The sequence below is a fragment of the Tinamus guttatus genome, unplaced genomic scaffold, assembly GCF_059628265.1.
Source record: "Tinamus guttatus ecotype Peru unplaced genomic scaffold, ASM5962826v1 Tinamus_guttatus_pri_ptg000211l, whole genome shotgun sequence".
NCBI classification, from domain to species: Eukaryota; Metazoa; Chordata; class Aves; order Tinamiformes; family Tinamidae; genus Tinamus; species Tinamus guttatus.
The window spans coordinates 2,490,588-2,517,634 of NW_028288745.1; the positions used below are offsets into that span (position 1 = coordinate 2,490,588).

The following is a 27,047-nucleotide window of genomic DNA, read 5'->3' on the forward strand; positions in this document are numbered from 1 at the left end:
CATATGAAGGAATAGTTATCTTTATATTCATTTTACTGTAAAATGAAATGAGTATAGTTACAGATACCAGATATCCAATATGAGTACTAGATCTGTCATGCTTAACTGCATAGGAATGGCCCAAGACAGAATTACAAGTTTAACTACGCAGCTAAAGTTCAAGAGGTTTTAATATTAACAGTAAGTAAAACCATAACAGTTTGCTGTTCCACTGCAACCTTTGGAGGTATTTAAACTTCAGGTTTGGATTAATCCACCTATGTTCGAAAACACAAGTTTCTTTTTTCATTGGGAAGCAGATGTTGCAACTATACAGTTAACTTTTCAGAGCCGCAAAACCTCATGATGCTACATTAGAACATGAGGGTAGGTGGGTACTTAAAATGTGGATTCAGCTGCCTGACAAACAGAGCTATTTGCCTAAAATCTCTAAGCTGCAGATCATCATCTGAGTATGCATAGATGTATACTCCTAATGCACAAGGGCTCAACCCTGTCTGTCCCCACAAAAGTTCTAAGCTTTAGATCCTGTCTTGGAAGCACAACTCAAGCATTGGAAAAATTTGGGAAACCAAGGGGTCTTGTACTAGGCTTAAAGTGTCGGGCTCGTGCACTTGGTAATAAAGCAAATAAGGTACTTATGGCAAAATCTGTAGAATTTGCTCATGTCCTCACAACAGCCCAATGGTTAAAAAAGAGTAAGTTCAGGATCATGAAAGCTATGGGGAAGGCATTGCTGGGGGATCCTCTGGAGTCTTGCACAGAGGCAGCACAGAGATGAGAGAGTATCTCAGGATGCTGGATGACCTGATCAGATTAGGTAGTAATGCTAAAAGGAGGAGGCATGACCAGAGAGGAGTGCTCAGCAGACAAGGTCAAATGAAGAAGAACTTAGGGAGGTTATTTAAAAAGTCTTGAAAGAAAGCACACTTTAAAAGAGGTAACACTCCATTGAGCAACATTTGCTAGCTCACTTTCAAACTAAGACTGCCTATTTCTAATATAACAGTAGAAAATTTAGAAGAGTCAAAACAACAACAACAAAAAAATCTAAGCTTACTTTTCCCCCCTTTTTGAGTTTTTTCAGATTGAAGGATTTGTTTTGAAGTAAAACAGTGTCTCAGAAGGGTATTTATTGCCCAGAATTCACAATGCAAGTCCTTCTGCAGCCAGACCCAAGATCACAATGTTTTCTTTCCAGGCAGATTTCTGAAGATCAGCATTCCATTCTCACCAGCATGGTAGAACAGTTATGCTCCTTCCCAACAGATGCTTCAAGGTCTCACAGTGCAGTTGCCTATACTACCATACATGACTAAGACCAATACCCAAGTTTTGTGATGCTTTTAGAAATACAAGAGGATTGACTGCACACAGAGTCTATCCTGTGAAGCCCCAGTGACTTTAGACAGTAAGTGACAGCTGTACCTGGCTAAATTCCTTCAGCATTTTGAAATACCATTTTGAAGTTATTTTGTCCCATGACACCTCAAGTCCCTGATTACTGTTGCTTTCACCTTGAAAACCTAGGGAGACAGGAGAACAACTAACTAGGAAAGCACATGTGATACTCTCACTTGTGAGAAAAGTGTTCTTGAGGAGTTTTCCCCCCTCACACCTTTCCTTTTCTTCAAGCCAATTTCTCCCCACTCCAAATAGTCGGAGTTCACAAAAAAAGTCTTTTGGCTTCCAGCAAACTCATGTTGCGCTTTCATCTAGAAAGGCATAAACGTGCCCTGCCAAAGCCACAGTATTCACCACTATTTGAAACCATCCATGGAGCCCTTTTACATCCCTGTTTGCAGAGTCCCTAATGAAATTCAGTGCAGAAACCACAGTGCTAGCCCTTGCAACTGTCCATATACATGATTCTCTAGGTAAAAGGAGGAATATATAGAAGCCTATGGAGATTTAGGATCAAAATAGGTCCTTCCCTACCATATGTGAATATTGCCTTTATCATCTAACCGAGATACTCCAGATTTAGAGTGGCACTTCTGCTGATCTGAAAGATTTAACATCTCTCTTCTCATCAAAAATTCTATCTGAAATAAAAAATAAATGCTTCCAAATCCAGCATTACTGTATACAGTGTAGGGAAGAAATGGTAGTTTGGTATCTCAATTTTTTCAAAAGAATATTGAGGAGGGAGAGAAAAAAAAAACAATTCCCCCAAAAAGACATTAGGGAAAATTAAAATAAGGATTGACAGGTTCATTCCTTCTATTATTTGATATGGGTGGATCTAACTTCTGCATGAGCAGAAATCAAACATGTTTTGGTTATTTTAATATGACAATTGGATTTTCTTCCTCCTCCTGGTCAAATAACTAGCCATAAAATAACATTCACAGAAGCCTTTTCCCATTTCTAGTCTAATTAAGTCTGTACCCTCGACCAAAACAGGAGAAATAATTGGGAGATTCAAGTGGTTTGTTTTAGCATTTCCAAACAAAACATTGGGCACTTTTCTTCCTTGATAAAATTAACCTCTCAAAATTAACACACTAATATTAAATATTTTCTAGCTTAAAACACTCATTTTGGACCAAGTATTTGGGATAATCCATAAGAAATTACTGGGGAAAAAAAAGAATCCTAACTCCCTACTTTCTCCCATCTGGTTTGATTTGTCCTGAAACCATTTCCCCTCTCTTCCTTTCAAGCGCATTTATCCAGTCACTGAACTGAAAAAGTCCAGCTTTACTTAACATCTGTGCTTTGATGCACATATAGCTGGGAGATTGCAATAGCCTTTTGCAAAGCAGTATTTAATTTGCCTGCGAGGAAGAGCTTTAAGTTTGTTATATATCTTTTAGAGATTGTCAGGGGCCACGCATCAAACTGATCTGGTAAGGGATCCACACCAATTCCTCTGGGCACTGCTAAAGAGCAAATGCTGTAGTGGAGGAACCATCACTTGGTGAGCTCCTAGGCCCCAGATTGTCTCTGTTTCACCCCAAAGGGAAGTTGAGTACCTCCAAAAGCATCAGATGCAAGATCCATGTTAAAGGCAGAACTCTTCTTACTTAGAGTATTTAAACATTCTGTGGCAAAAGCTGTTTCACTGGACCCAAAGACTACAATACAACCTTTGATCTATTAACACAGTAGTAGAAGGAAAGAGATGATGCCAAAGCAGGGAGAATTTCCCATGGTGTTTCTGTTCTCTATTCTTACTGAGACATTGCTAGACTTTGCAGAAAACTTGCTATTAGTTTGTCCAGTTACTTTCTAGACTGGAATTGTCAACTTGAAACTGAATATATGACTAAGTTACCTTCCAAAAATCCACTAATAAAGTACTGATTACATGAAAGAAGCCTAATTTGCATATAAGCATAATCCATACCTTAGCTCAGAGGATCCTCTATGTGCTTTGTTGCACCCAGGTAATTGCTCAGGCATTCCTGGCAAAGTGACCTGCTAGCTTTCCATTATAAAGAAAAAAACCCCTATTTAGTCTCATCCCAGAGCTATTTCCTTTACTGTAAAAATGGAAAGCAAAATGAAACCAGTCACAGTACCTTTCATCACTGCTTCTGGAAAATGCTTTCTTGATGTGCCACATCTAACTCTGTATTCCATCTAAATGCTTTCGCTATGAAAACACCACAGCAATAGAAACACAGAACATGAGTCTGAATAGCAGAAAACAGAACCAAGTAAAAATTGGCTATAGAAACATGGACTAGAGTTTACATTTTGATTAATTTCAGTTCACTTTTTAAAAAAATTATTTTAAGACTGAAGTCAATTCTTGTATTCTAAGGTACAGCTTCTTTGGCAAATCAAAGCATGCTGTACTTCAATAAGAAATATGGGGAAAGCAGTATTAATTCCTTAACACATTCCAAAAATAAATAAATAAATGGCAAGAACTGGCAGGAGCCAGGTATTAGAAGACTTTCAGGGCCTTGTGTAATTTATCACATGTGCTTGATATGTATTATCACACCACAGTAACTGTAAAGTTCTCCAAGCTTGCACAGAATTAGGTTATCTTAGAACATGGTTTTACTCATTGCTAAGGTGTAAGGGGGGCCCCTGGCACAGGTGAGCATGTCCATACTGGTTCCAGAGAAACTACTGGCATCACCTGGAAGTTTGTCCTCAATATCTGACCCAGACAGCACCCCTGGGCCAGATTAAGCAACCTCAACACCTGAGCAAGCCAGACTACCCTGGGCATTCAGGCAGCAGCTCTCAGAAAGAGCAACTGGTATTTCATATCATATACTAGAAAACATCAACCCTTAGAGCAATCTTTCACACATTGCTTCTGTGCTTATCTATAAATGTAAGGAGCAATCAGCTCCCACTGGTGCCTTTCTGTCTGTCCACAACTACTCTTCTGCTGTAAAGTTTTCAGACAGGCCCTCTGCCTTTTAACAAGCAAAGCAGTCAAGCTTGCCTTTCTTCACCAGCTTAATCTCAGAATAGCCAAGCTACACACTATCCCATATATCTTTATGGGAAAGTATTTGGCACAGAAACAAGCTTTAATAAAGACTCAGATTTCAAGCTACAAATCAGAAATGGACTTTTTGATGGTCTTTCTTTAGATACATAGTACAAAGTATACCATTAATAAACAAACATGTGCCTTAAATTCCCAGAGTCAGCTTTATAATGTCATGTTCCTAAAGACAGCTTTGCTAAGCCCCCCCTCAAAATCACATTTTCTTAATAAAGAAACATAAACTACATTTGTACCATTATTACCAGAATATACATATTTAGCAACTACTGTAGATCAACATTCACCAGGATGTCCTACTGGGCTAACTTTCGTATCAGTTTTGTTATCTTACCTATGGGGAAGGATCTCTGTGGATCTCTCATTTCCCTTCAGCTTTGTCATATCTTAGGTCTATATCTCTTTTAAATTGTTTTGAATCCAATCCTCTAGGAGTCAAGAAGCTTTTCAAAAGGAGCCTTTCACAACTCAACCATTTGGCATTTTTGCCATGGAACCAGGAACATGGGCAGCGTATTAAACAGGGACAATACCAGATGTGGATACATTCCCATTCAAGCTACAAGCTGGGACCAGAGTAACACTCACAGGCAGTCCAAGAAAGTCCCTGGATTCAAGCAGGACAGATATCCGAGGCAGCTTTCTACTTCTTGCAGATGGTATGTGAGAGAGGCACCACCTGTTCCCCCCAGATGTTTACATTAACACTCCTTTAAAAGAGAAGTAATCAACCAGCTAATCAGCCCTGATTGTGTTACAAGAATTTTACAATTAATAGATACATCACATGAAAAACAACCCCCCATATTTTTTATATTTCATCCATCTGCAGCAGTTCCATCAATCTGTAGTAAATCTTAGAACTGTTAAAAGAAATAAGTTTCTTCAATGATTATTCTCTCAACTGCAGCAAAATAAATTATCCTGATGGAAGATAGAAGAAGCACCAAAAGATAGAAGAATCCAGCAAATTTAAAGTACTGAAACTCTTAGATACGCTCTTTTTCTAAGTTACTGAACCACTTGCCCTTCTCTTTCCAAAGCTGTTTCCTGACACCAAGCAAGGCAGCACTGGTGGTTTTACAGGGACTATGTTCCAATATTACACGTTGTTCTATGCATATAGTCTGCAGTCAGTGACATTATTCAGGTTACAAGTAAGAAAAGAAAAAAATGGAGAGTTATTAAAGCACAACAAAGCACATTATACTATGTATAACTGTGGCATGATATCTCTATTAATATGTATAGAAATACCTCAAGAAAAAGCAAAAAAAGAAAGATTAGCTACACAGATCTTAAAGGCATACACTTAGGTTTAGTGCAAGTACTTCTATTAAGACATCATTTAATCCTAAGTTTAGGAATATTTTGTAGGTTAGAAATCCATACAAGAACTTGCTCTCTGTCTCATGAAACAGGCAACTTCAAAAAAGTTTAAGCAACTCCAGAAAGTAGAACAAAAAACATTTTTTTCTCTCTTTGCTTTTAACCCAAGGCAATGGGGAAAAGGTGGAAAAGAAAGAAAAGACTTAAATAGGTTGGTCCTAAAACCCCCGGTGTTACCACTGAGAAAAGAAAAGGAAAGGCAATCCTTCTCAGTACAAGGAAAGACAAATGGCATATACAATCCAACTGTCAACATACTATTTCTTCTAGAACAAAAACAAAACAGCTGAACATTTCTCCTGGCTAAAAGCATAAAACACCTTCAGCTACATTTCTGAAGTCTATTTTATATCAGAAAAATAACTGATCCAAGCTCATAATATCCTCAGGAAGATTGAGGATACCAGAAAAAAAAGCAAATCCTTGCAAGACAGCAAGAGATTCCAACAGCACACGCAAAGGATAAGGGCACCCTCCTAAACCTCCTGTTAGGAACCACATCACTCTGCCATTAGGGCAATACTTCACCAAAAACATTCATTACCTGTTCTATACACATTATGAGGGGATCCAAGCCTCACATGTACATTACAGCGCACACACACACAGCCATGCAAGTGCTCAGACATCCCAAGACTGCAAGGGAGACTGGGTGAAATACAGGGCCTTCATCAGCAGAGTGAATTGCACATTTATGCATTTAGACTCTCATATACACACGACTGTGGTAACAGCAACCATACCATAAATACAAAGTGCGATCCTTCAAAAGTTCAGAGCCAAAATCATTTCTGAAGGATTTGAAAAAGCTCTTCCCCTTCATGCCACACAGCTATTATATGCACCCAGTAATGTCTATCTGCACTGTAAGCAGACTTTAACACCAAGCACTCACCTGGACACCCAAGTGCTCTCCCAAAGCAACAGCCACCCAGCAGCACTTCCTTGTCCCCCACCATGGGGCCTGGCCCTTATAGCTTCTGTGAGGAGCAGGGCACAGCTGCTGCCCCTCAGTCTACACCGTGATGCAGAACCCACCACAGCTGCCTCATCACAGCCACGTGCAGGGGGAACCTCCTCTACTTCCAGGGAATTATTGTGAACCTCAACTGATGTGTAAATTACAACATGGGGACACCTGGCGTGGCCCAGGAGCAAAGAAAAAACATACAGAAGTGTGAACAAAAGTCAGACCAAGCCTGCTCGGTCGCTGAGACTTGGCTCTTGGCAGCAGGGTCCCTTAGTGCTCACCTACACGTGGGGGCTGGATGTGGATCTGTGCTCTGAAATAGCTCCCCAGAGCAGTGCAATGAAAGCAAGGGGCAGCTAGGGCCCTTCCTCCCAGCAGCTGCTGCAAATCGCACCTCAGCACCTGCCCAAGGGGCTGCTGCCAAGGTGGAAATACAGAAAGTGGAATGAAGCAATTTGCTTGAGTGCCTAATTCTGTGCTGCCTAAAAGCATGCTCAGCACCAGCTTGGCAACCCACCTCCTAAATACACGGTCAGTAAGGCCAAATACCCCCAATCTTAACTGCTCCCCATAAGGGTGGTTACCCCCTCCACCTAGGTGGGCAGGGATACAGTCTTCTCAGAATCTAGGTGCCTGCTCAGAACTGTGTCACAGCTAGTGCTTTAGTGTGCAGAGATGCCCCAGGCCAACGGAGAGGCAACTCCCAGCCAGTGACCAAAGAGATGGCCACAGCCCAAAGTGTTTAAGAAACAGCCATAGGTATAGGCAGGTGCTATCAAGCGGCAGCTCATTAATAACTGAACTGCATTGGGTTTTGCCTTTTTTTTTTTTTTTTTACCCCAGCATGTGAGTATTCTTTATGTGATGCTTAAAATCCACCTCTTGCTTGTATTTGTTGAGTAATTATCACAAGAGCCTTTCTAGAAATGTCTAAAATAGACTTAAAAAAAAAAATGCTTGTTCATTCAACCTTTTGGAAAAGTCTGTTCATTTTACGTAACTAGGAAAAAAATCACTGAAGGGATGGGAGTAGTGCTCTGCATTTCTAGTCTTGCTTGTCAGAGATCAGATAAAACACACGTCAGGAATTTTTCTGCCCTTGATTGACCTCAAGGGTTTTCTCTTTTTAAGAGCGATTACAAAACCCTGTATCTTCCACACTGCAAATGCCTTGTCCCTACTTGCATTTTTCCTGCAACTTCTGTTGACTTCACCCTGCTTTAGCTGTTTGCCCAAGCTGTTACCTACTAATATAAACTAATGAGCCTAATCTACCACAAGGGACTGCCTTTCAAATATTAAGCAGCAAACCAAAACACAACACAGTGTTCTAGGACTATAGTGAACAGGTAAATGTTTTCAGAGTACTTTTTGATTTATGCACACAACCTCCTAAGCTTATGTATAAATTTTGGGTGTGTCTGTGTGCGTGTGTTGTATGATCAGTCCTTTGAGTTGCACCAATTCTTAATTAAATATGTAAAGAATTTGCTTTGCCTGGCAGCTCTGTCCTACTGTGACTTAAAAAAAATATCAATTTAAAAGTTTCCAAGCCCTGCAAAGAATTTAGAATGGTTCTGTTTCTAATACTCAGCATCTGTCTAGAAAACATATCAATCATATGATCATAAACAGCTGTTGCATTAGACTTTTAATCAGCCGTGATTTTCAAAAGAGACAAAGAATGTTGGAACGAATGATGGAAAGTTATTGCAGAGAATGCCCTACTTAAGAATTCTAAAATCCAGTTTTAGGGAGACAAAACTTTTCTAACCACTGTAAAAGCTGTTCATTTATACCATACTATAGTATAAATGGGATATTGCTCTTGTAAAAATAGAAATTAAATACTTGTGACACAACGCGCATACACCAAAAGTGTAGAAAAGACAGGCATTTTGTTATTAAATATACAGAGTGTGCATCACTAGCTATAACAGATTGCAAAGAACAAAGTTGTTGCCTGACAGTCCTTTTATTCTTCAAGTTTCATTAATCCCATTCATGAGAAGTTATGAATCCCTTTTGAAGATACAACATATGCCTTTGTCCAGAAAACATTAATGATCAAAAATGGCCATTTTCTACTCTCAGAATGCTGGTGTGAAAGTGTGCAGACTCTGCTGGGCTCAACTGAGTCATTCCAGTGTAGCTCCTGATCATTTTTTAATAGAACATGACCATGTGAAATAGTAGAATGTCCATGTAATCCATCTGACAAAAACTCAAGACTGAGAAGAAAAAGCCATTTCTATAATTGCTTTAATTAAAAAATACCTCAAGCTTCTGACAAGCAACTGTTATAAACAGCTTCATAAAGCTCTATATCTGTACTTAAAAAACTTTGATCCTAGGGCGTTAAGACCTCCTAAACCCATCCGCAGTGGAAACCTCAGGCATGTGTTTGCAGCCCGTCAGCCTACATCAGGTTTTCCTAGTCTGTGACCTGATCCTGACTCATTTCCTGGCTCCTCACATGTCCCGCTGATCCCTTTTAGCCCAGCAACAGAGGCCAGAGGAAGACAGGACCTACACGTTCTGGCCGCCTGTCCTCTCCTGTGCTGGAGCGCTGGGAGCACTGCAGTGGCTGGCACAGTGCAGGAAGGATGAAGCCAGCAGCCTGGGGCAAACAGGCAACAGACAAAACACAACACCGGCAAAAGTGAAAAGCTTTTCCTTAATCTAGGGACACATACTTCTGTTTTCCTTATTCACAATTGAGTGAGGGCTCTCCTCCGTCCTGGGCTCTCCAGGATGCTTGAGAGGATGCAGTGCGGCTATAGCTAACTCTGCCTGCCTTCTCCCTCGTTTTCCAGTTAGGTTACTTTCACTGTGCCTGAAAGGAGTTCAAGCTGAATGCATCATGAACAGCAAAGGTATTTTGTTTCAAGAAAACTGCTGTGAGAGGGACAGGGCAGGCACAGCCTAAAACTATATCCTAGGGTTCCATTCTAATGCAAAAAACAAGGTCACACTATAATTTGTGTGTTCATCTTCCCTCAAAATAATCATGGGCTCATGGGATTCTGCCAGCCTTGAACGGACACCTGAAATGGTCACACACGACAAGCATTATGTACAGCGTGGATCAGAGGAATGGATAGGACCCAGGCAGCCTCTACTGTCTAACTAGCTGAGACACATTTGCAGATGCTTTAATAGGCCAGAGACAGATTGTGTATTGTAATTTCAATTCTGGTACTGTCTCTTTGCCAGAAAACATCACAGATGCAGATTCCAAGTATAGCTCAACTATTTGCTAGAACTCATTGCAGGCTATCATCTGAAAGAGGTAAAAAAAAAAAAAAAAATGGAAATGACTATTCCTTTGTTCCTCAGTGCTTTGTTTTGTTTTCACACAGGGCCTAAATAACATGCACTTCCAATGTGTTCCTAGGCACAATTTTAATTAACACTATCGATCAGATTCATAGATCAGTAAAACTTGCAGAATTATATGCGTGGAGTACAGAAAAATTGTAAAAGGCCTGTGTTCGAGACCGAGTACAAGAGTTACAGGCAGCCACCATTACCTGATCTGCCTGACTGGCCAGAGTTCTGCTACCAGCATAAATGATTTACAGAATGTATTCTGGACAAACACCTCAAGCATTTCAAATGTAATTTGGAGAACCTTCCATTTTTGAGGTCTGAACATCACCATTTTCACTGGCCTTATAGGTCCCACTGATTCAGTGAAAGCAAGATCTAGTCCACCACCAGACTTGGTTTGTGGGAAGGTCAGCACTTAATAACTATCAGCATCAAAGCTTTAATGTGCAAGAAAATATTCTTCAAAAACCTAGCGTGAATCTTCATATCTTTAAACTGCCATAGCTGCAGGTGCCATGAGCCTGATGGTTAAAAAGAAAGTGCTAAAACTGAGGGTCATTTTTATTTTTATCATAATAATCACTCACTAATAAGCACAGAGGATCTCTATTATATATTTGGACAAGCCTGTCCAAATGTTTTATCATCGAAAGTTTTACCTCTCCTGTACAACCCTCATTTAAAATTCAGAGAAATCTTCCAGAAGAAAGAATGAGAAGAAAAAAAAAAAAGACAAAACAACTCTTGTCAAACAGATGAACATTTTAATAGCAAGGTACTTAAATTATACAAGAAATACACAAACATCTAGCTTGCTTTATATCACATGCCTAGACTTTCTACCATTCCAGATCATTGGCCACTATCTGAGAGCAGCAGTGAAAGTAAAAATCTTATCATCTCTTTGGTTTCATTAAGAAATTGAATAAGAAATTGAATAAGAAATTGAATAAGAAATTGAATAAGAAATTGAATAAGAAATTGATGTGTGATTCTCAAATAATGTAGCACTCAAGAAAGAAAATTAATGGAAGGAGAATGTTTTTCCTGGTGCAGTAAGCATTATTCTTAATATATATCAACAGAAAAGCAAATACAGGAAGATATTGCCATGCCAAACCATATCCAAGGTCCACTGTCCAAGGCAAAGACATGGAAAGCAAAAACAAACAACAAGCAAACAAAAAAAAGCACTAAGAGAACGGGATGACTTTCCATTCCCTCTAAACCTGGTTCTTTTTTTTTTTTTTTTTCTGAAATCAAACCAGCTTATCTGAACCCTTTCATGTACAGATGTTTCCCAAATATCTCAACCGACCCTCACTTGCACTCACAGTTCCCTGTCCCACATGACACCTATGCCTCCATATTCCTCAAGAGATGTTTGGTTTTTCTTTTTTTTAGCTGGTAGTGCTCACTAACAGTTGTCTTGGAAATTTCTTACACCTGTGTTGTCAACATTATGAAACACGTCTCCAACAGCCTGTTATTTTAGGTGTGCTCTCAAAAAAAGGCATGTTCAAACAGCTCTTTCACTCTCCCCAGTTCCTGCCTGCATTAGTAATATGAATCAGTACTCCTGTTAACATGTCTCCCCATTAGTGTTACTTCTCATAAAAGTGTTTTGTTTTGTTTTCACAGAATTACAATTATTAGTGTCTAAGGGATGTTACTGACTTCACAAGACAAAACCAATTCATACAGATAAAACAGGGTAGGATTCTAATTCATGACAGTGCACATACTAATGCACTTCCTTAATGGTAAAGTAAAAGGATCATCATTCATATGGAAAATGACATTCAGGCTCTGTGCTTTTAAAGACAGAAAAAAAAAAGGAGATTTTTCTAGTCTGACCTTCGACAGAGCGAGGCACAGAATATCCCCTAGTAATTTCTTCTCAAACTCTAAAGCTTCTTTTAGAGGTTTAGCATATAATTTAGACAGACATTCAGTACGCAAAAACAGCAAGGATGGGGGAAAAAACAAACAAACAAACAAAAACAAAAAAGATCTCCCTAGATAAATTGTTCTGAAGTTTAATTATTCCTGTGTAAAAGTTTCTTCTGAATTCTTACTTATTTTCAGAATGGCATTGGGCAAAAACACAGACATTATCTGCTATATCCTGCAGATAAGACAAAGTACAGGGCTACCTAAATCTTACCTTTTATTTCAGCAGGAATTCCTGGCTCAGATCCTCAAAATCTTGAATTTTAAGTCCATTAACTGAAACGAAATGGACATGTAAATTTGATATTTTCCTATTCTGACCACACTTTTCTAAACTACTACAGTACCTAGCACTAGCATACTTCACAGAGCAGCAATTATGTTTTGCTCTAAAGTAGCTGCATTACAAACAGCCACACGGAAGCCCCACCTATGAAGCACAGAGTGTTGGAGGATCAGGACATAACTATCCAAGATGAAGGATGTGAGCCCACCGTAGCAACACCTCTCACTGGTTTCATCAGTTCAAAATAGGCGTGCATGAAGCGTTCCCTCTTCCTCACATTTTTCTTCCACTCTGGGTCTGGAGATTAGCTTGTGCCTGGAGATTTTCTTTTTTTCCTGGAAATTAACGCATGGAGGCTTCTATGCATAACTACTGCTTAACTACCTGGACTCAAAATACAGACACGCTATTTGCCAAATGTTCATTTAAATGAAGTAAAATGTAGTAAACGAAGTAAAGTAAAATCCAATTATTCTAGAGTGGTGATTGCAAAGATCAGTCTTAAGAGATGACTATTTTGATATATACTGATCTGTTCCTACTTTCATTTCCATTCTTAATATTTATACTTGCGTGGGAAAGGGAACTTTTACTACGAGCCAACCGTTTTCTTCTGACTTCATAAAAATGCTCTTTCACACAAACAAGAGAAGCTCTTGCTTCTCCTGAAGTTATACCAAAAAAGAAAAGCACAGGAGGAAAACAAGTTATTTTAAATATGGTCTTGTGCATGTATCTTTGAGATTCAAATCGATCTAATAAACAGTGTGATCTGGCAGCCAAAAAAGTTCGAGCTTAGGACAATTTGGCTCCAGTTATATAGGAGATAAAAAGAAACTAAAGACAAATGTATGACTTGTCACTTCCACTTTTGTCTCGAGGAGTTAATTTCAGGTATATCCAGGAGGCTGTGAAGGGTTTGGCACTTAATACCACATTCTTGTCTGCAACAAAAATTAAATAAGACTCTATTTATGGAGAAAAGCAAAGTTTTTTGCTTCAGTAATATAGTTTTGTTAGTTTCTTTAATTTGAGGGTAAACGGTGAAATTTAGTGCTCATAAAAGTGAGTGATTAATCCTGGTGAGATGAAGTTTTGGTGCAAACAGGCCCTGTTGTAGACTCCCCCACTTCCACCAACGCCCCTCAGTGAGCAGGAGCAGCGAAACGTGGCTGCTGTCCCAGGCTGGGAGCTGCTCTGAGGGGCGCATGCCCAAGCTGGTGAAAAGCTCAGTGGTCTGCTCAGCTGTACAGAGCAGTCAGGCCCATCAGAACAGCACATTTAATTACACTTCCCTCTTGCTCAACTCCATGGCTACAACAGGTTCTTGCATGTCTTCCAACTATGTACACGGAATTAGCCATATCCAAAAATAAAACACGAGTTTCCAGAAATGATACAAAGTGGTGATTTTTTTTTATTGCATGCTGATTTTTAGTCTATTGAACTGAATTTTTATATTACAGAAGACACTTCAAAAGGCACAATTCTGATGCCTCCTGCTTTGATCTTTCTCACAGAAAAACTGATGGTAAAGGAGACAGGCTTTGCAAAAGAAACAGGTGTGAGACTCCAAACAACAGCATAACCAGGTCAACAGGAATTTCCCTCCCGCTACTCAAATTCTGAGCCTGTTTGCCAAGGAATCAAGGCTAACCACACAGTTTCCCCACTATCGTTGTGCTGGCAGGGATCTTGTCACTGAACCAAATCAGCATGAAAGCTTACTCTCAAATTGCTCTTGGCTGGGGACCAATTTAACAGTAGTATATAGGCAAAACTTAATATTGATTCTTAATTTTTCTATAATTTTTAATATTGATTCTTAATTTTCTACCTTTTGAAGGTTAACATCCAATGCCCACCACAAGCCTGCTTCGTGCTGATCTCAACTTTCTGGGCAGCGGGATCCAAGAAATGAATCGTTTCAAGGCACAGCGGTGCCAAATATGTATTTTATGTAGTTGACCTTGTTTTAGAGAAGAAAGACCATATTACAGGAGGGAAACTTCCTGCATAGAGGCAGTATTTGTGAGTATCAGCGTGTCTAGTACTGAAAAACACACACAAAAAGTTGAATGTAATCCATTTATTCTTGTTTCTCATATTTAAGCTCCAACTTACTGCACAGGAAAACCATTGGAAAAAATCCCACTAATTTTAGTTGATACAGGGCAGAGTCCTGGCTCAGCTACACAGCGCGATCAAATTGACATCACTGGACAATTTTATTCAACATTGCAAAAGCAGTTTGTCTATGGAAGAGCTTCCCCAATGCACATAACATGCTTTGTGGAGCAAAAACGCACGCTGGCAAAACTCAGGAAAACTGTAACTCAGGGAATTGCCTATACATTATCCTATCCGGTCAGATTTTTTTTTTTTCTCTCTCCAAGAGCATGTGAAATGCATTGAGCTTAAAAAGCTCTTGGCTTATATAACAGATGCCAAAGGGCAGTCTATTCATTAGCCAGGACATAAAAGTAAAAAGGCTGCTCAAGGGTCTTGAGGCAGCACAGTTTCTTAAGCCGTGCTTCATAACAGCTGCCCTCTGAAGTCTGTTGGCGTCATCAAAAATGCCCTCTAACAGAATACTGGGGTGACACACTTACTGCCAGAGAATCACCCCACTTGGACAGTCTTGAGGAAAAAAAAAGTTTCTGTTCCCACATCTCTCAAGCTCACTTCAAGCTCATCCTTTACCTCAAACTAACCAGGGTAGAAAAAAATTGGTCTTTTCTGCTTGAACATTTTATTCTGCTCTCCCTAGCCTTTGATAAACAGCAAACATTCAGGGATTTGTTTCAGCAGGTAGTGCTAGCCCTGCAATCTAGGGTGTCAGTTCAGTCCCCTCCAAGGAAGCCATTTTCCCCCTGTGAGGGCTGAGCAGCAGCCGTACAGACTCCGAGTGTTTCAGATTTACGGGACAACAATTACGAAATCAGTACCAGGGAGCTAAGGGACTGAGCAAGTTCCTTCCTATCACATGATGCTACTCACTTTGCTCTCGAGATGGTTAATGCACTGTGCAATTTTACCCTTAAATGCTGCCATACAGTGAGATAACCAGCTAAAAAACCCTCGGTCACCTAATCCGTTACACCCATTTCCCACACAGAAGCCGGCCAACAGCAAGACACCTGCATGTGCTTCTCGCACACAGCCCATTTCCTTGACGCGGGGGCACATCCTGCCGCAACCGCCGAGCTGCGGAGCTCGCGCTGCCTTCCAGCCGCCTTTGTCCATGATCGTGGCCTGGGAGCTACCTCACACAGGGCCCTGGCTGCTCGGCACAGTCGCCATCGCGCGGTCACTCCTCCCTGTTTGTCATGTCTCTGAGCCAAGAGTGTCAGATTGCACGGGGGAAACATTGGCTGGGATGTCTACCGTACGCTGAGCTCTTGCCAAAGAAACCTGAATAAACCTTGCAAAAATATTCTCTCCTTCCTATTTATCTTAGATTTTTGAAGTTATAACTATGTAATTTATTGAATTTGATTTATTGAAGTATTTACTTTGGATGATATTGTGCTTGATGATTTTGAGCAAAGAAACGACTAACTCAAAATGACAGTTAGGATGAAAAAATGCAGTAACAGGAATTAAACTAAACAAACTCTTGATTTATTTATATTTTTAGCTACAAGCAAAAGCCTGAAGTTAAGGAACAGAGTGCTAGATGGAATTCAAAAATGCAATGCAGTGGGGAACCAAAGTGAGAGAAAATTCCATAGGTATGAGGGAAAACATACCTACCTATATCATTTCCCACACACCATCAGTTCATAATCACCTTTGTAGTAGACTAGAACAGTAACCAAGGCTTAAAATGGCTAAGACCAAACAATAACATCTGTAACCAAAACATAAATTATAATTTGTACCAGAGCCCGTTGTGCTTTCTGATGTTGTCTGGATACATCAATCTTTTGGGCAGGAAAACCTTTTACTCCTTGCTTTGTCAAAGGTGAGAGAAGAAAAACTACTAAGTAGTATCCCAGCTCTCTTACTTGTTTATATATATATTTTTAATATCTTTCTCACAGAAGGCAATAGCAACTTTATCCCACATTTTATAGCTGTGTCCCTTGACAAGAGAACAGAAAATGAGATGTGATGATTGTTAACAGACTTGCAGTTTAAATTCTGTGTGGCAATGCAAAACCCACACTTCACGACTTCAAGGCAAACTGAATTAGCAAGTGTAAACCAGCACTTTTGAAACTGACTCTTACAAAACAGGGGTTCAAGAAACTATTCCTGCAATATAAAAATGCCAAGAACAAGTTATCTAGTTAGTGGGAATTTCTTTCACATCTATTCTAAGGTGGAAAAAAAAATAGGATCCTTTAAAATAAAATCTCAACAGACAGGAGACGGAAGGATTCATCCTGAAAGCAGATGCAAATATCAGAGCAGATATGAGGCATGAATGAAAATCTACATGTGCATCCTACATGTCACTGAATTCAGCCTTCTTTTTTCTCCTTTCATCACTACGTGGTTAATTCTTACCCCTCGACTTTGTTTAGATAAACATTAGATAGAACATGACAATCCTTTTTTTCTACAAGTTTCAAGTTCAAAACATTCAGTCAGCCATGCCTGAAGCATTGATTTTACCAGAGTCAGTGCTTTTCCCATCAGCTAAATGTGCAAAACCTAAAATACCAGCAATGTTTGGAGATGCTAAAAGAGATGGCATGAATTGGGCACCATGATGTAACAACTCCTGCTTTGCCAAACCATAGGGTGGTGCCAGCTCCGTAGAGCTGCTGACAACAGAAAGCTGGCAAAGCGACGCCGGGTATGACACCAGAGCATATTATTCTCCAAACTGGGCCACTAGTTGATAGTGTGATGGCTTAGTAGTCAAAGATCAGAATGCCTCAAAACTAATCTGGTTAAGTGGCTTTCCTGAGTCCATTCTTTACAGGCTCCAACACATGTTATAACAAGTAATCAACCTCCGTGGCACCTAGCCAAGTGGCACGTGCACTTCACACAACAAGTGACTCCAAAATGGCCTAAGACATCAGAAGTGAAGACCTAACAGAAACATGTTTCTTGACACATTTCTCAAGTTTCTGCAAAACTAGAGGCATTTTAGTAACAAACACTGCCTACCCTTGCTGCGCTGCACGTCAGTCTGCCTGTGCCTGACCCCGTTCCCACCTGCTCTTGCTCACCGACTCAGCTTCTTGCCTTGCTCCGAAACCTGCCTCGCCACTTTGTGGGGAGAGAACTGAGCTGGCATCTGACACTGGACTGTCACCAGACCTGCTGCGGTCACCTTGGTTGGGTGCTGTGGCCCTGCACCCACATCAGTGAGGTCACTGCCCTGCCACCCTTGTGGGTCACCAGCAGAAAGCAGGCAGCACTGCTCATGTTTGTGAAACGCTCATATCAGAAACTGGAACAAAATGTAGAAAGCTGATGCAAATATTCAAGTAGGAAGAGTCCACCAATTAGTAACTGAGACAAGAACTGCAAAAGAAAAGACCTGAGACTTCCACTAATTGGACTGTGGAGGGGAGACCAGGGTACTTGCTGGGGAGAGAGAGATGCAGACTTTGCCTACCTTTGATGCCATCAGAAAGTGTCGTGCCATTGCGACTGGAAGAGGGCCAAAGTATTATTTGATAGCAGAAATCTCTTGGGGGGAGACCTAACTCTTTATGGAATAAATTATTAGTGCCATTGAAGAAACTGAATTTTTGTTCTGTAAGAATTCATTTATTTATGCTAAATCAATAAATGAAGTCAGAATTTCATTTTCTTACTGAAGAGAATTTTTGTTTAAGTGTGGAAAACAGAAATATTATTAATGATATTGAATTGTTTCTGTTTTTAAGTACTGTCAATGGCATAAAACAATTATAAAAATATATAGCAATTAAATATTTTTTAAAAGAACAGAAATAAAAATAAATCCAGTGCTAAACTTAGTACTGGAGAGTGTTACCTTCTCAGAATTCAATTTTTTTACATTCTCAAAAAAAAAAAAAGAAGACAGAAAGAAAAAAGAAATCAAATCTGACAGTCCTTATCAAATGTCTGCATTTGGACAAAGCTGCATTTTTCCAGTGATAACTTTCTGTTGTCACTTTTTCACCATCTTTCTCTGCAGTTGAAGAACACCAACACTGATTCTGATTGCAGCAGCAGGAGAGCTGACAAACAGCTTTCTACCAGACACTGATGCCAGCATGGGTTTATTCTGTGACAGCACAGGCACTCTGCAGTGTAAGCAACCCACTCTACCTCACGCACCGTTTTTTTTTTTTTTTTTTTTTTTGGCAAATTTGTTTTGAAACCTGCCTCTCTCAAAGCCCCCAGCCACACACTCAGCAGTGCCTTTTTCCCCCTCTGCATTTTTACTGTCAGCACCTGCCGATCAAGGATCCATCGACTGATTTAGTTCCGCACTAGGACTACGCATGATGCGCACAAACACGTCTCGGCGCTGCGCAGGCCTGGTTTGGCTCAGCACGCGGACGGGCGCAGTGCTTGGTCCCGGGAGGCGCAGCCGCGGTGTGCACAGTGCTGTACAAGACAGCGTGGCCGCAGCTGCCGCTCGGCTCTGCGAGGCGCAGGCACCTGAAGGGGCCCAGCACAGCCTGGCGGCGCGCGGCGCTCATAGCCACGGCCCACGGACCCGGCCAACAGCTCCTGTGGCCCTGGCACCTCTCCACACATCCTGGCAGAGCTTGAAGTTTGGTCTGCAAGAAGAACCTGAGCCCCTGCTTGCTAAAAATTCAAAATACTGCACATTAAGCTTCGCATTTCTCTTTTCTGTGGGTATTAGTCAGGTGTGCATAAGAGAACATCACCACCACGAGCCAAATGAGTGTGCAGTTGCAGCATCCAAGAGACATCCCAGCTGTAAAATGTCACCTGCCTTTTCTCCTGAAAATCATTCATCCTCTAAGTTTCACAAATCTGGTACCATGATGCGCGGCTGATGCTCCTGAACCCCAGTACAAAATTACCTAGTGACACCCTGTTTATTAGGGCTAATATTGCAATACCTTTTTATACCAGGTCTCATCCCCAAATAGTTTTTTTTTTTTCAAGATCAAAGAGAGAACATTAATATAAACTTGCTTAATACTTTGCAATTACCTTCAACGTTCAAAGTTACAAACTTTCTCAGTTGTACTTCAGCGCATTTTTAAAATAGACTGCAGCCCGTCCTTCTGCAGGCACTTACCGTTTTTCTGAAGCAGAGCAGATGTGTGGAGAAACGCGGCGAAACTGCTCAGCTTAAGCGTGGCCGCTTTCCCCGCACCTCCCCTGCGCCGCCCGCTTCACGCGGCAGCGACCGTTAACGCCGTTACGCGACCGTTAGGCAGCCGTTAGGCGACCGTTAAGGGTCGCTAGCGCGCGCGGGCGGCGGGCTCGGCACGCGCCGCTCTCCCTCGTGCCCCTGCGCCAGCACCTCCGCAGTTCTTATTTCTGACATGAAAACAACAATAAAGAAGGCAAAAACTCCCTGCTGCGCCCCCAAAACAGTCAGGATCTCGAGGAAGCATCAAAGCAGGCTCCCTTAGTTGTCACACCTGGATTGAGAGAGATTTAATTGTACGCAGTGTTATTTAATTTAGAAGTAATTAAAAAGGCAGAGGTCGAGCATATCCCCCTGTCCGTGCATGGAGCACTGTGCCAGCAGTGACAGGGCACTGAGGAGTGCCTCAATGCAGGGCCCTCTTCCACCAGCAAGGCCAATAACAGGCAATAATGGGCATTAGGCAACATTTAACACAGTTCTGATTTTTTCTTTGAAAATGCGCCACTCTAGGAAATAATTCAAAGAAAATTAAATCCCCTAGATTTTTATCTAGATTTACCTCTAGATTTTGAATTTTTCACTCACGCCTCTATCTGAATGAAATATCTGATCTACATCAGCTACACAACTAATGTTTTAACCAAGTATGTCTCTACATGTTGTTTACATGGCTCTAAATATTTTCAGTTATGTTCTGTAAAGAGAGATTAGGAATATGCAGTGATAAATGAAAAGCCTTAAGCTTATGGAGTGACTTCAGTGACTTCCATCAATGGCAGGATAAAGGGCTTTTCTTCATCTGTAATGACAGGCTAAGAGTAATGACTTGGGTTCACACAGTTTTATACATATTAAATGGTGCGTTTTTCTGCTGAAAACTCCATGCACTGGACAATACAAGGTGTTTTGCATTTAGAAGAAAATGATCCATTTACACAGTTCAGTAGAACAAAATAATTTCCACCATTTCAACTATTATCCTTTTTATTTCAAAATTGCTAGCTAAAATCCAGTAGGAAACAGTAAAATTGTCACAACAGTAACATACAAAACCTCATCCTTCAGAAAAACAACAACAACCACCACCTCTAAAATCTACAATATGGGGCGGGGCGAAGCACGTACTATAAATTGCACAAGACTCTTCAATGCACAGGCATTTCAAGGAAGTATTCCTTTTAAATTATATAATATAAACGTAAGAAACAGATGTGCCAGCACACAGTATTTCAAGCTCTCAAAGTCAATTTTCTATCAGAATTCTATCAGAATTTTTGCAGTCATTCAGCACGCTGGTCTCCACACCTTATTCTTTGAGTCTACTATTGAAATCTCAGATGAATTTACATGGAGCAACAAGGACATCTTGAGGCAGTTTAGAAAAATGCAAAGCTTATAGTCCACATGGATGTGAAAGGATGAAGGCTCTGGAAGTTCGACTTCCTTGGTCGATACACAGTGTAAATGATAAGCATTTAAGATTGCTTGGCAAAGTTATACAAGTTCTACAGAATTTAATGAAATCTGTGTTTGCTAAACACTCCTGAAGTTCTATTATATTCTCTTACCTGTTAAGTTACTTGCTAGTAGCTTTGAAACCAGACCTGTACTTGAAACACAGTAAATTTGGTGTTCCGAGTTTTTTCACCTTATTATAAAAGTTTAAAAAAACTTCCCACTGCTCAAAATGAGAACATAGTATTATGCTGTACATATTTTTAAAAGTATAAAATAGTGAAAACAATTTTGAAATACTAAATGCAAATCTACACAAAAAATATTTTTTCACAGTTCTTTGTCACACTCTCCTATTTTCAAGTATTCTGACAAATCTATACCTTTGAAAAACTGATATAACAGGATTTTTTTTAAAAAAAAGGTGGGAAGAGGAAGAAATCATATACTTCCTTTTTTGTTTAGGATTTTTTGCACATATAAAAGTTGACAAATGCATAATTTTAATTTAGCCTCTAAGTTAAAACTGGAGTTGTGGGACCATTTACAGAGCTTTCTGTCTCCTTAGTGCTATCTGCAGCTTTAGAATCCACACATGCTTCAGAAGCTCCATTTCCCTCTGGCGTTGAAGAGGTAAGATCAATAGTGATCAAATCAGCTTCCTGATCTGTTTTTTCTACCTCGTTGCAAAATTCAACTTTAACTTCCTGCTGGCTGTTCTTCTTTATTTGTCCATTCTGTGCAGGGTAGGTGTTAGCAATGGTATCATACAGAAATTGATACTGTTCCTAATAATAACAAAAAAAAGTTTAAGATCAATGCAATGTCCACTACCTGAGAATAAGCACTTACTTTCCTTTTCTTTTTTTCTTTTTTAATTAAATCTTGAAAATGCAGCACTTGGTTGAACACGGAGGATCACATACAGAGCAGATTCAACTTTTGCCCTACAGGGTGTTGGTTCTATGGTTTAATTTTAATCTCACATTTAGGTAATGCCTCTGTGACTGCTTCTACCAGGCATTCTCAGTTAAGCATCACTAAGTATCTCTTGGTCCTCTTGGTTTACAAGGCAAAGTACCAAAAACATGTTTCTCAGAGCATCTAAGTTGTAGTCAACACATATTTTAAGGACTCAAGAACAGTTGTCTACTAATTTGCTGCACATTGACCAAAACTAGATGGTTTGTTGTAGACTAAATATACAACGTAAGCCATAGAGCTTAAGCATATGCTTAAAAGTAAGTTGATGGCTCCTTGGCTCCCGAATGAATTAGACTTTCAGCTCTGCAGAGATTAAGGGACACTGTGCATGTCACTTCCTTAAGCAGCTGCAGAAACCTCAACTGATCTGATTTGTAATTTTACAACATGTATCCTCCACAAAGATGTACAGAATTGCAGCTCTGGGCATCCCACAAATTCCTTCATTCTCATCAATTATGCTAATTTCTCAAGTAGTGATGAAAGGCTGTGAATGTCCTCGTTACAATTAGCATTCCCTACACAGAAATGATGCATGAGGTTGCAAAGATATTCCTGACTGTTTTAAGTAATCTCTTAGTTTATGCTTTTAATTCATAAGATTTACTTACAAAGCTGGAGACCATTCCCAGCCTGGTGCGCCGAAGAGTTTTTACTACTTGGAAAACATCTATTACTTCTTCTACTTCTGCACTTTCCAAGAGGGTCATTAAAGCACAAAATGCACCTGTTTGCTCGGATCCATCGCTAGAAGAAGATGCACATTTTTAAAAATGTAAAATCAGCAAGACTCAATGTTAGATTTATTTCAAAGACTGTATAGTGAATTACATTTCCCAAGCATTTTTAACTGTACGGAATTTGTTGCAACCAAAAATATCTGCAGGGCCCAAAAGGGCATAGCTACTTTATCTAAATTCTAGCTGCATCTCATATGCCCATTTAAGAAAGAAGAGGGAAATTTAAAACTTCAGTCCTGTGGTCTCAGCAACTGTTTTGGATGGATTATTCTGGTTTAGATGATACGCAAGAGTTTTTACTTTTCAGCACCATAATCAAAATGTTCAGTTTTGAACTATTCAAGGGGACAGCTGAGTCTCTAGGCGCATACAAAGGCTTTTGGGAAAAGGTGGGAATTACAAAACACAGCTGTTAAAGAAATGTGGAAGGTAGAGCTAGGAAGGTAGGGGTGTGCCTGCACCTACCGGCAGTGGATGACAATGGGGACACAGCGGTTGCCTTTGTTGTCCTCGGAGCCTGGTCTAGTCGGAAGTTTCTCCTTGAGGTTTAGAATCATGTTGACCAAGTCTTCGGGGTCTTCAGGAACACCCGAGCTGCTCCACTTGTGGTACTGATACTGATACACCTTCTGGGTCTCTTTCCTCTGCAAAACAGCCCCGGAGACATAATCAATGTTCACGCTAACAGCGAAGATTCACATAGTACATCTATTGCAGGTTTAAAAAAAAAAAAAAAAACAACTTTTACCTTCAGATGTGTAACATCGAATGCACGTATGGTATAGCTAGGGCAGCAGTTAGTATCTGTCATTTGTACTTCTATGCCATCATACGTTTGCTTTCCTTCTCCCCAATACTGTGCACAGAGTTCCTAAAACACACAGAAGTAAAAGTCAGTACTTTTCAAATCTGCTTTTATTTTGCTTTCTGCATGAACTCACAGAATGCATTCATTTGGAAGTAGAAGGAGTTTTGCTATAGTCTAAAACACATCAGCAAGCAACTCTTTCCCTCAGAAATTCAGTAGAAGGCAAATTAAGAAGATAAATAATAGAAAAAAATATATATTTTAAAAATCATTATCAGATGAAAGACTTTTAAATGGAGGAAAGGAAAAAGAGATAGCAGTTGAGCATTTTCTTTGCACACAGGGTGCCTTAGGATGCAGCGTGAAGATGATGCCTTCCTCACCTGGTCTCCTTCCTTCAGCTCTGTCAGCATAACGATCACTTTGACCTTTCTTTGGAAGACCATTTGCCAGAACTCAGCAATTGTTTCCTGCATTGGTCCCTGAGTTGCGATCATGGCTTTTGGACCCCAGTAGCCCTAGGAAAGGAATTTAGAACATCTTTTCCTTAAATTCATTCAAAATGCTATCTTCATGCAATGGAAGTCCTTGACATTTAAAGACTTTCCAGTAAAATAAACTAACGGTCCCTTTTGCCTATAGAGGAAAATCTGCCTATCCCACGAGGCAATGATCGTAGAGGAACGATAATAGCCAAGCAATTTGAAACTGAATATAAAAATGTGACTCTAGAATGACAACAAGACATACCCTTGCTGCAGTGGGTGACAGCTCAGCCTGCCATTATGCACAGATCATAATGTACGTGACCATAATTCTGCGCAACTCTTAATAGTCTTCTAACAAATTAAATCCATCCCATACAACAGAACTGATGAGCAAGTCAGCTCACACTGAATTATCCAAAAATAAAAATACTCTGAACAGGCATCTGAACTGTACAGAGAATCCAGGTAACTATAATTTATCTGATAATTTCGTAAGCAATTGTCTTCATTGGTGACTAGTAGCTCTACTTCTTCCAGAAGTAAATGTTATCCCAAAATACTCCTGGCCTCAGTTTTTTCTGGTACAGTTCTGTAAATGCAAACAACTATACTTATGTTTTACTTGCAGTTGAAAATATTAATATGAATCAATTTGTGCATAGACAAATGCCCTTTCTTGGAAAAGTAGGCTGCTCCTAGGTGAGCTGAAATTTTGTGATTTTAAACATTAAAAAAAAAGGAAAAAAAAAAACCAACCACTTTTCTGTTTTCTTTTTTTATCACGTTGTTTGTTATGACTTTTTGGTGATAGTATGGTCTAGGATTATGTAAGGGTAAAAACTCTATCTTACTCCTGCACCAAAACTGAAAAGATTTCAATGATTTAAACTATAAAGGGTTTTGCCGATCAAATGTCAGATCGTCCTTTCCTGTCCAGGTTAATGCAATTCTACTGGTGAAGCCAACAAGAGAATAAAGGTACAAGTTAGCATATGCTCATCAGCAAGTTTTGGCTGCAAGCTTGTGAGATGCTCATAGTTCATCCTCTAAATACATACAGTTATGAAGGAAGCATTGATGTATCTGCTTGATTCCTCACAGTCGCTGTCCCCGTCTGAGGAATCATCTGAATCATGTTCAGTCTCCTTACTTTGCTCTTCTTCATTCCTGATCGGCACTCGGTTAAAGTCATCTGCATAAGACAGTGTCACCACGATGCTGCTCAGCTATAGCATGTAATGTCCTCCTTGTGTCATCATCCTCCTGCTTTTTCTAGGGAACCCCGAGTGCTGTTTTTATTCGCTGGGTGACTATGAACACACACACAATGGTCTGGGTTTCCTTGGGGTTTAGTCACTTTGCACTGGGAGCAGAGGAAAGACAAGCTTGTCCGCTCACCCCAGAATGTATCCGTTTCTGAACTGGGGTCATGCTACCAGATATGCATTCATTTTTTGCTTTCCTAGCACGAGAAGGAAGTGGGGGAACTGAGGGATGATTCTGGAAAACTCTTGCAACACAAGCCAGTATCCTTGCTGGGAGAAGGCCCAAGGTGCAAGGAGAAAGGATCTCACAGGAGAGGGCTGAGGCCTTCTCCACAATAGGTAATGTCAAAAGCCAACTTGCGCAAAGTTTGGATTTGAGAAACACTCTTCCAGAATAGAATTAATAGAATTAAACACTCCTAAAACTCCGTATGTTAAAAAATCTCATTTTCTTTTTTTAAAACATTATAAGGCTACAATTTTACAATGTTGACAGATTTAACAAATCAGAAATACATACCAATAATGTAATTTATTGTCTCAATTTATTCAAAATATAATAGGTTTTCCTTAAAGGTAACAGAGAAAATAACAGAAGGGTCATGGAAAATACTCACATGGAATCGTGTTGGCTTTCCTGTTTCTAGTTTTGTTCTCCTCTCGGTTCCCTGTGTTCTGCGTCCGCCACCCCTTATAGGAGGGCAGCCTCTAAAGAAAACAGGATGTTTGGCATTATAAAAATGGCTCATGGTCTCCTCCAGACAGCCAGAACCTACCTTCATCTCCCAGGTCCTCTGTTCTTTTTATTTGTAATTGTATAAACTTTGGTCACATTTGGACTACAGTTCGAAAATGTCCATTATACCATACACCATGCCAGAAGAAATCACGCACACAGACACAGGCAATCATTTGGTTCCCCTAAACTTTATGGAAAATGTTAATATCAAGGGCAGGAATGCAATTTCATTACTTTATAAGTCTCTTCATTAAGGTGGAGAAATTATGTCTGTGTGGGAGAACTAAAATAGCACAGAAGTGATCTGTTATGTATGGTATCTCCTTCTCATGACAAAAAAGTAAGGCAAATTCTAATTTAAGCCAATTAAGAGCAAGAGCACTCCCATATTTACCTGAAATTCTGCCTCCAGCAGAGATGGATCACTTGGGGGATCTTTCCTCTTCAGATTTGTAAGGTAGGGATGCAGTTCTGAGAGACAGACCTCGGTTTCTCCATATTGATTGTACTCCACTAGTGCTTGATGGATGAGGATGTACTGTGACTGGTGTTTCCCATCGGAAAGGTTTAAAAGTGAAGTTAGTAATGAGCAAAAAAAGTCAAATCACTTTTGAAAACTATTATAAGAAGCTCTTAATCACATGATATTATTCATGGTAATAATATTAAACATTAACACTAAAGTGCTATTAAATAGAACTATTAAAAACCCTAATGGCTTCCTGTTCAACTTTTTGAGCAAACCTGGTATGTTGGATGAAAGGTGTTCTGCAAATATACGTAATGTCATTTAGGAAATAGCAATTAAGATCTGAAATACCTTTAAAATGCCTAAATAAGTTACAAGCATACATTTCATCAACTTT

General features: G+C 39.9%; 1 protein-coding gene across 1 annotated transcript in view; it reads right to left on the bottom strand.

Annotated features, from left to right (window-relative positions):
- Nucleotides 1-21,373: 21,373 nt before the first annotated feature.
- PTPRC (protein tyrosine phosphatase receptor type C) overlaps nt 21,374-27,047 on the bottom strand; it is a 50,854-nt gene continuing 45,180 nt past the window's right edge. The window contains exons 24-31 of the mRNA XM_088524348.1: nt 26,576-26,725; nt 26,060-26,150; nt 25,236-25,369; nt 24,073-24,207; nt 23,630-23,752; nt 23,347-23,525; nt 22,753-22,888; nt 21,374-21,945 (exon numbers count right to left, since the gene is read on the bottom strand). Coding sequence (XP_088380474.1) covers nt 21,673-21,945; nt 22,753-22,888; nt 23,347-23,525; nt 23,630-23,752; nt 24,073-24,207; nt 25,236-25,369; nt 26,060-26,150; nt 26,576-26,725 — 1,221 coding nt within the window. The 3' untranslated portion in view covers nt 21,374-21,672. The remainder of the gene's footprint in view (nt 21,946-22,752; nt 22,889-23,346; nt 23,526-23,629; nt 23,753-24,072; nt 24,208-25,235; nt 25,370-26,059; nt 26,151-26,575; nt 26,726-27,047) is intronic.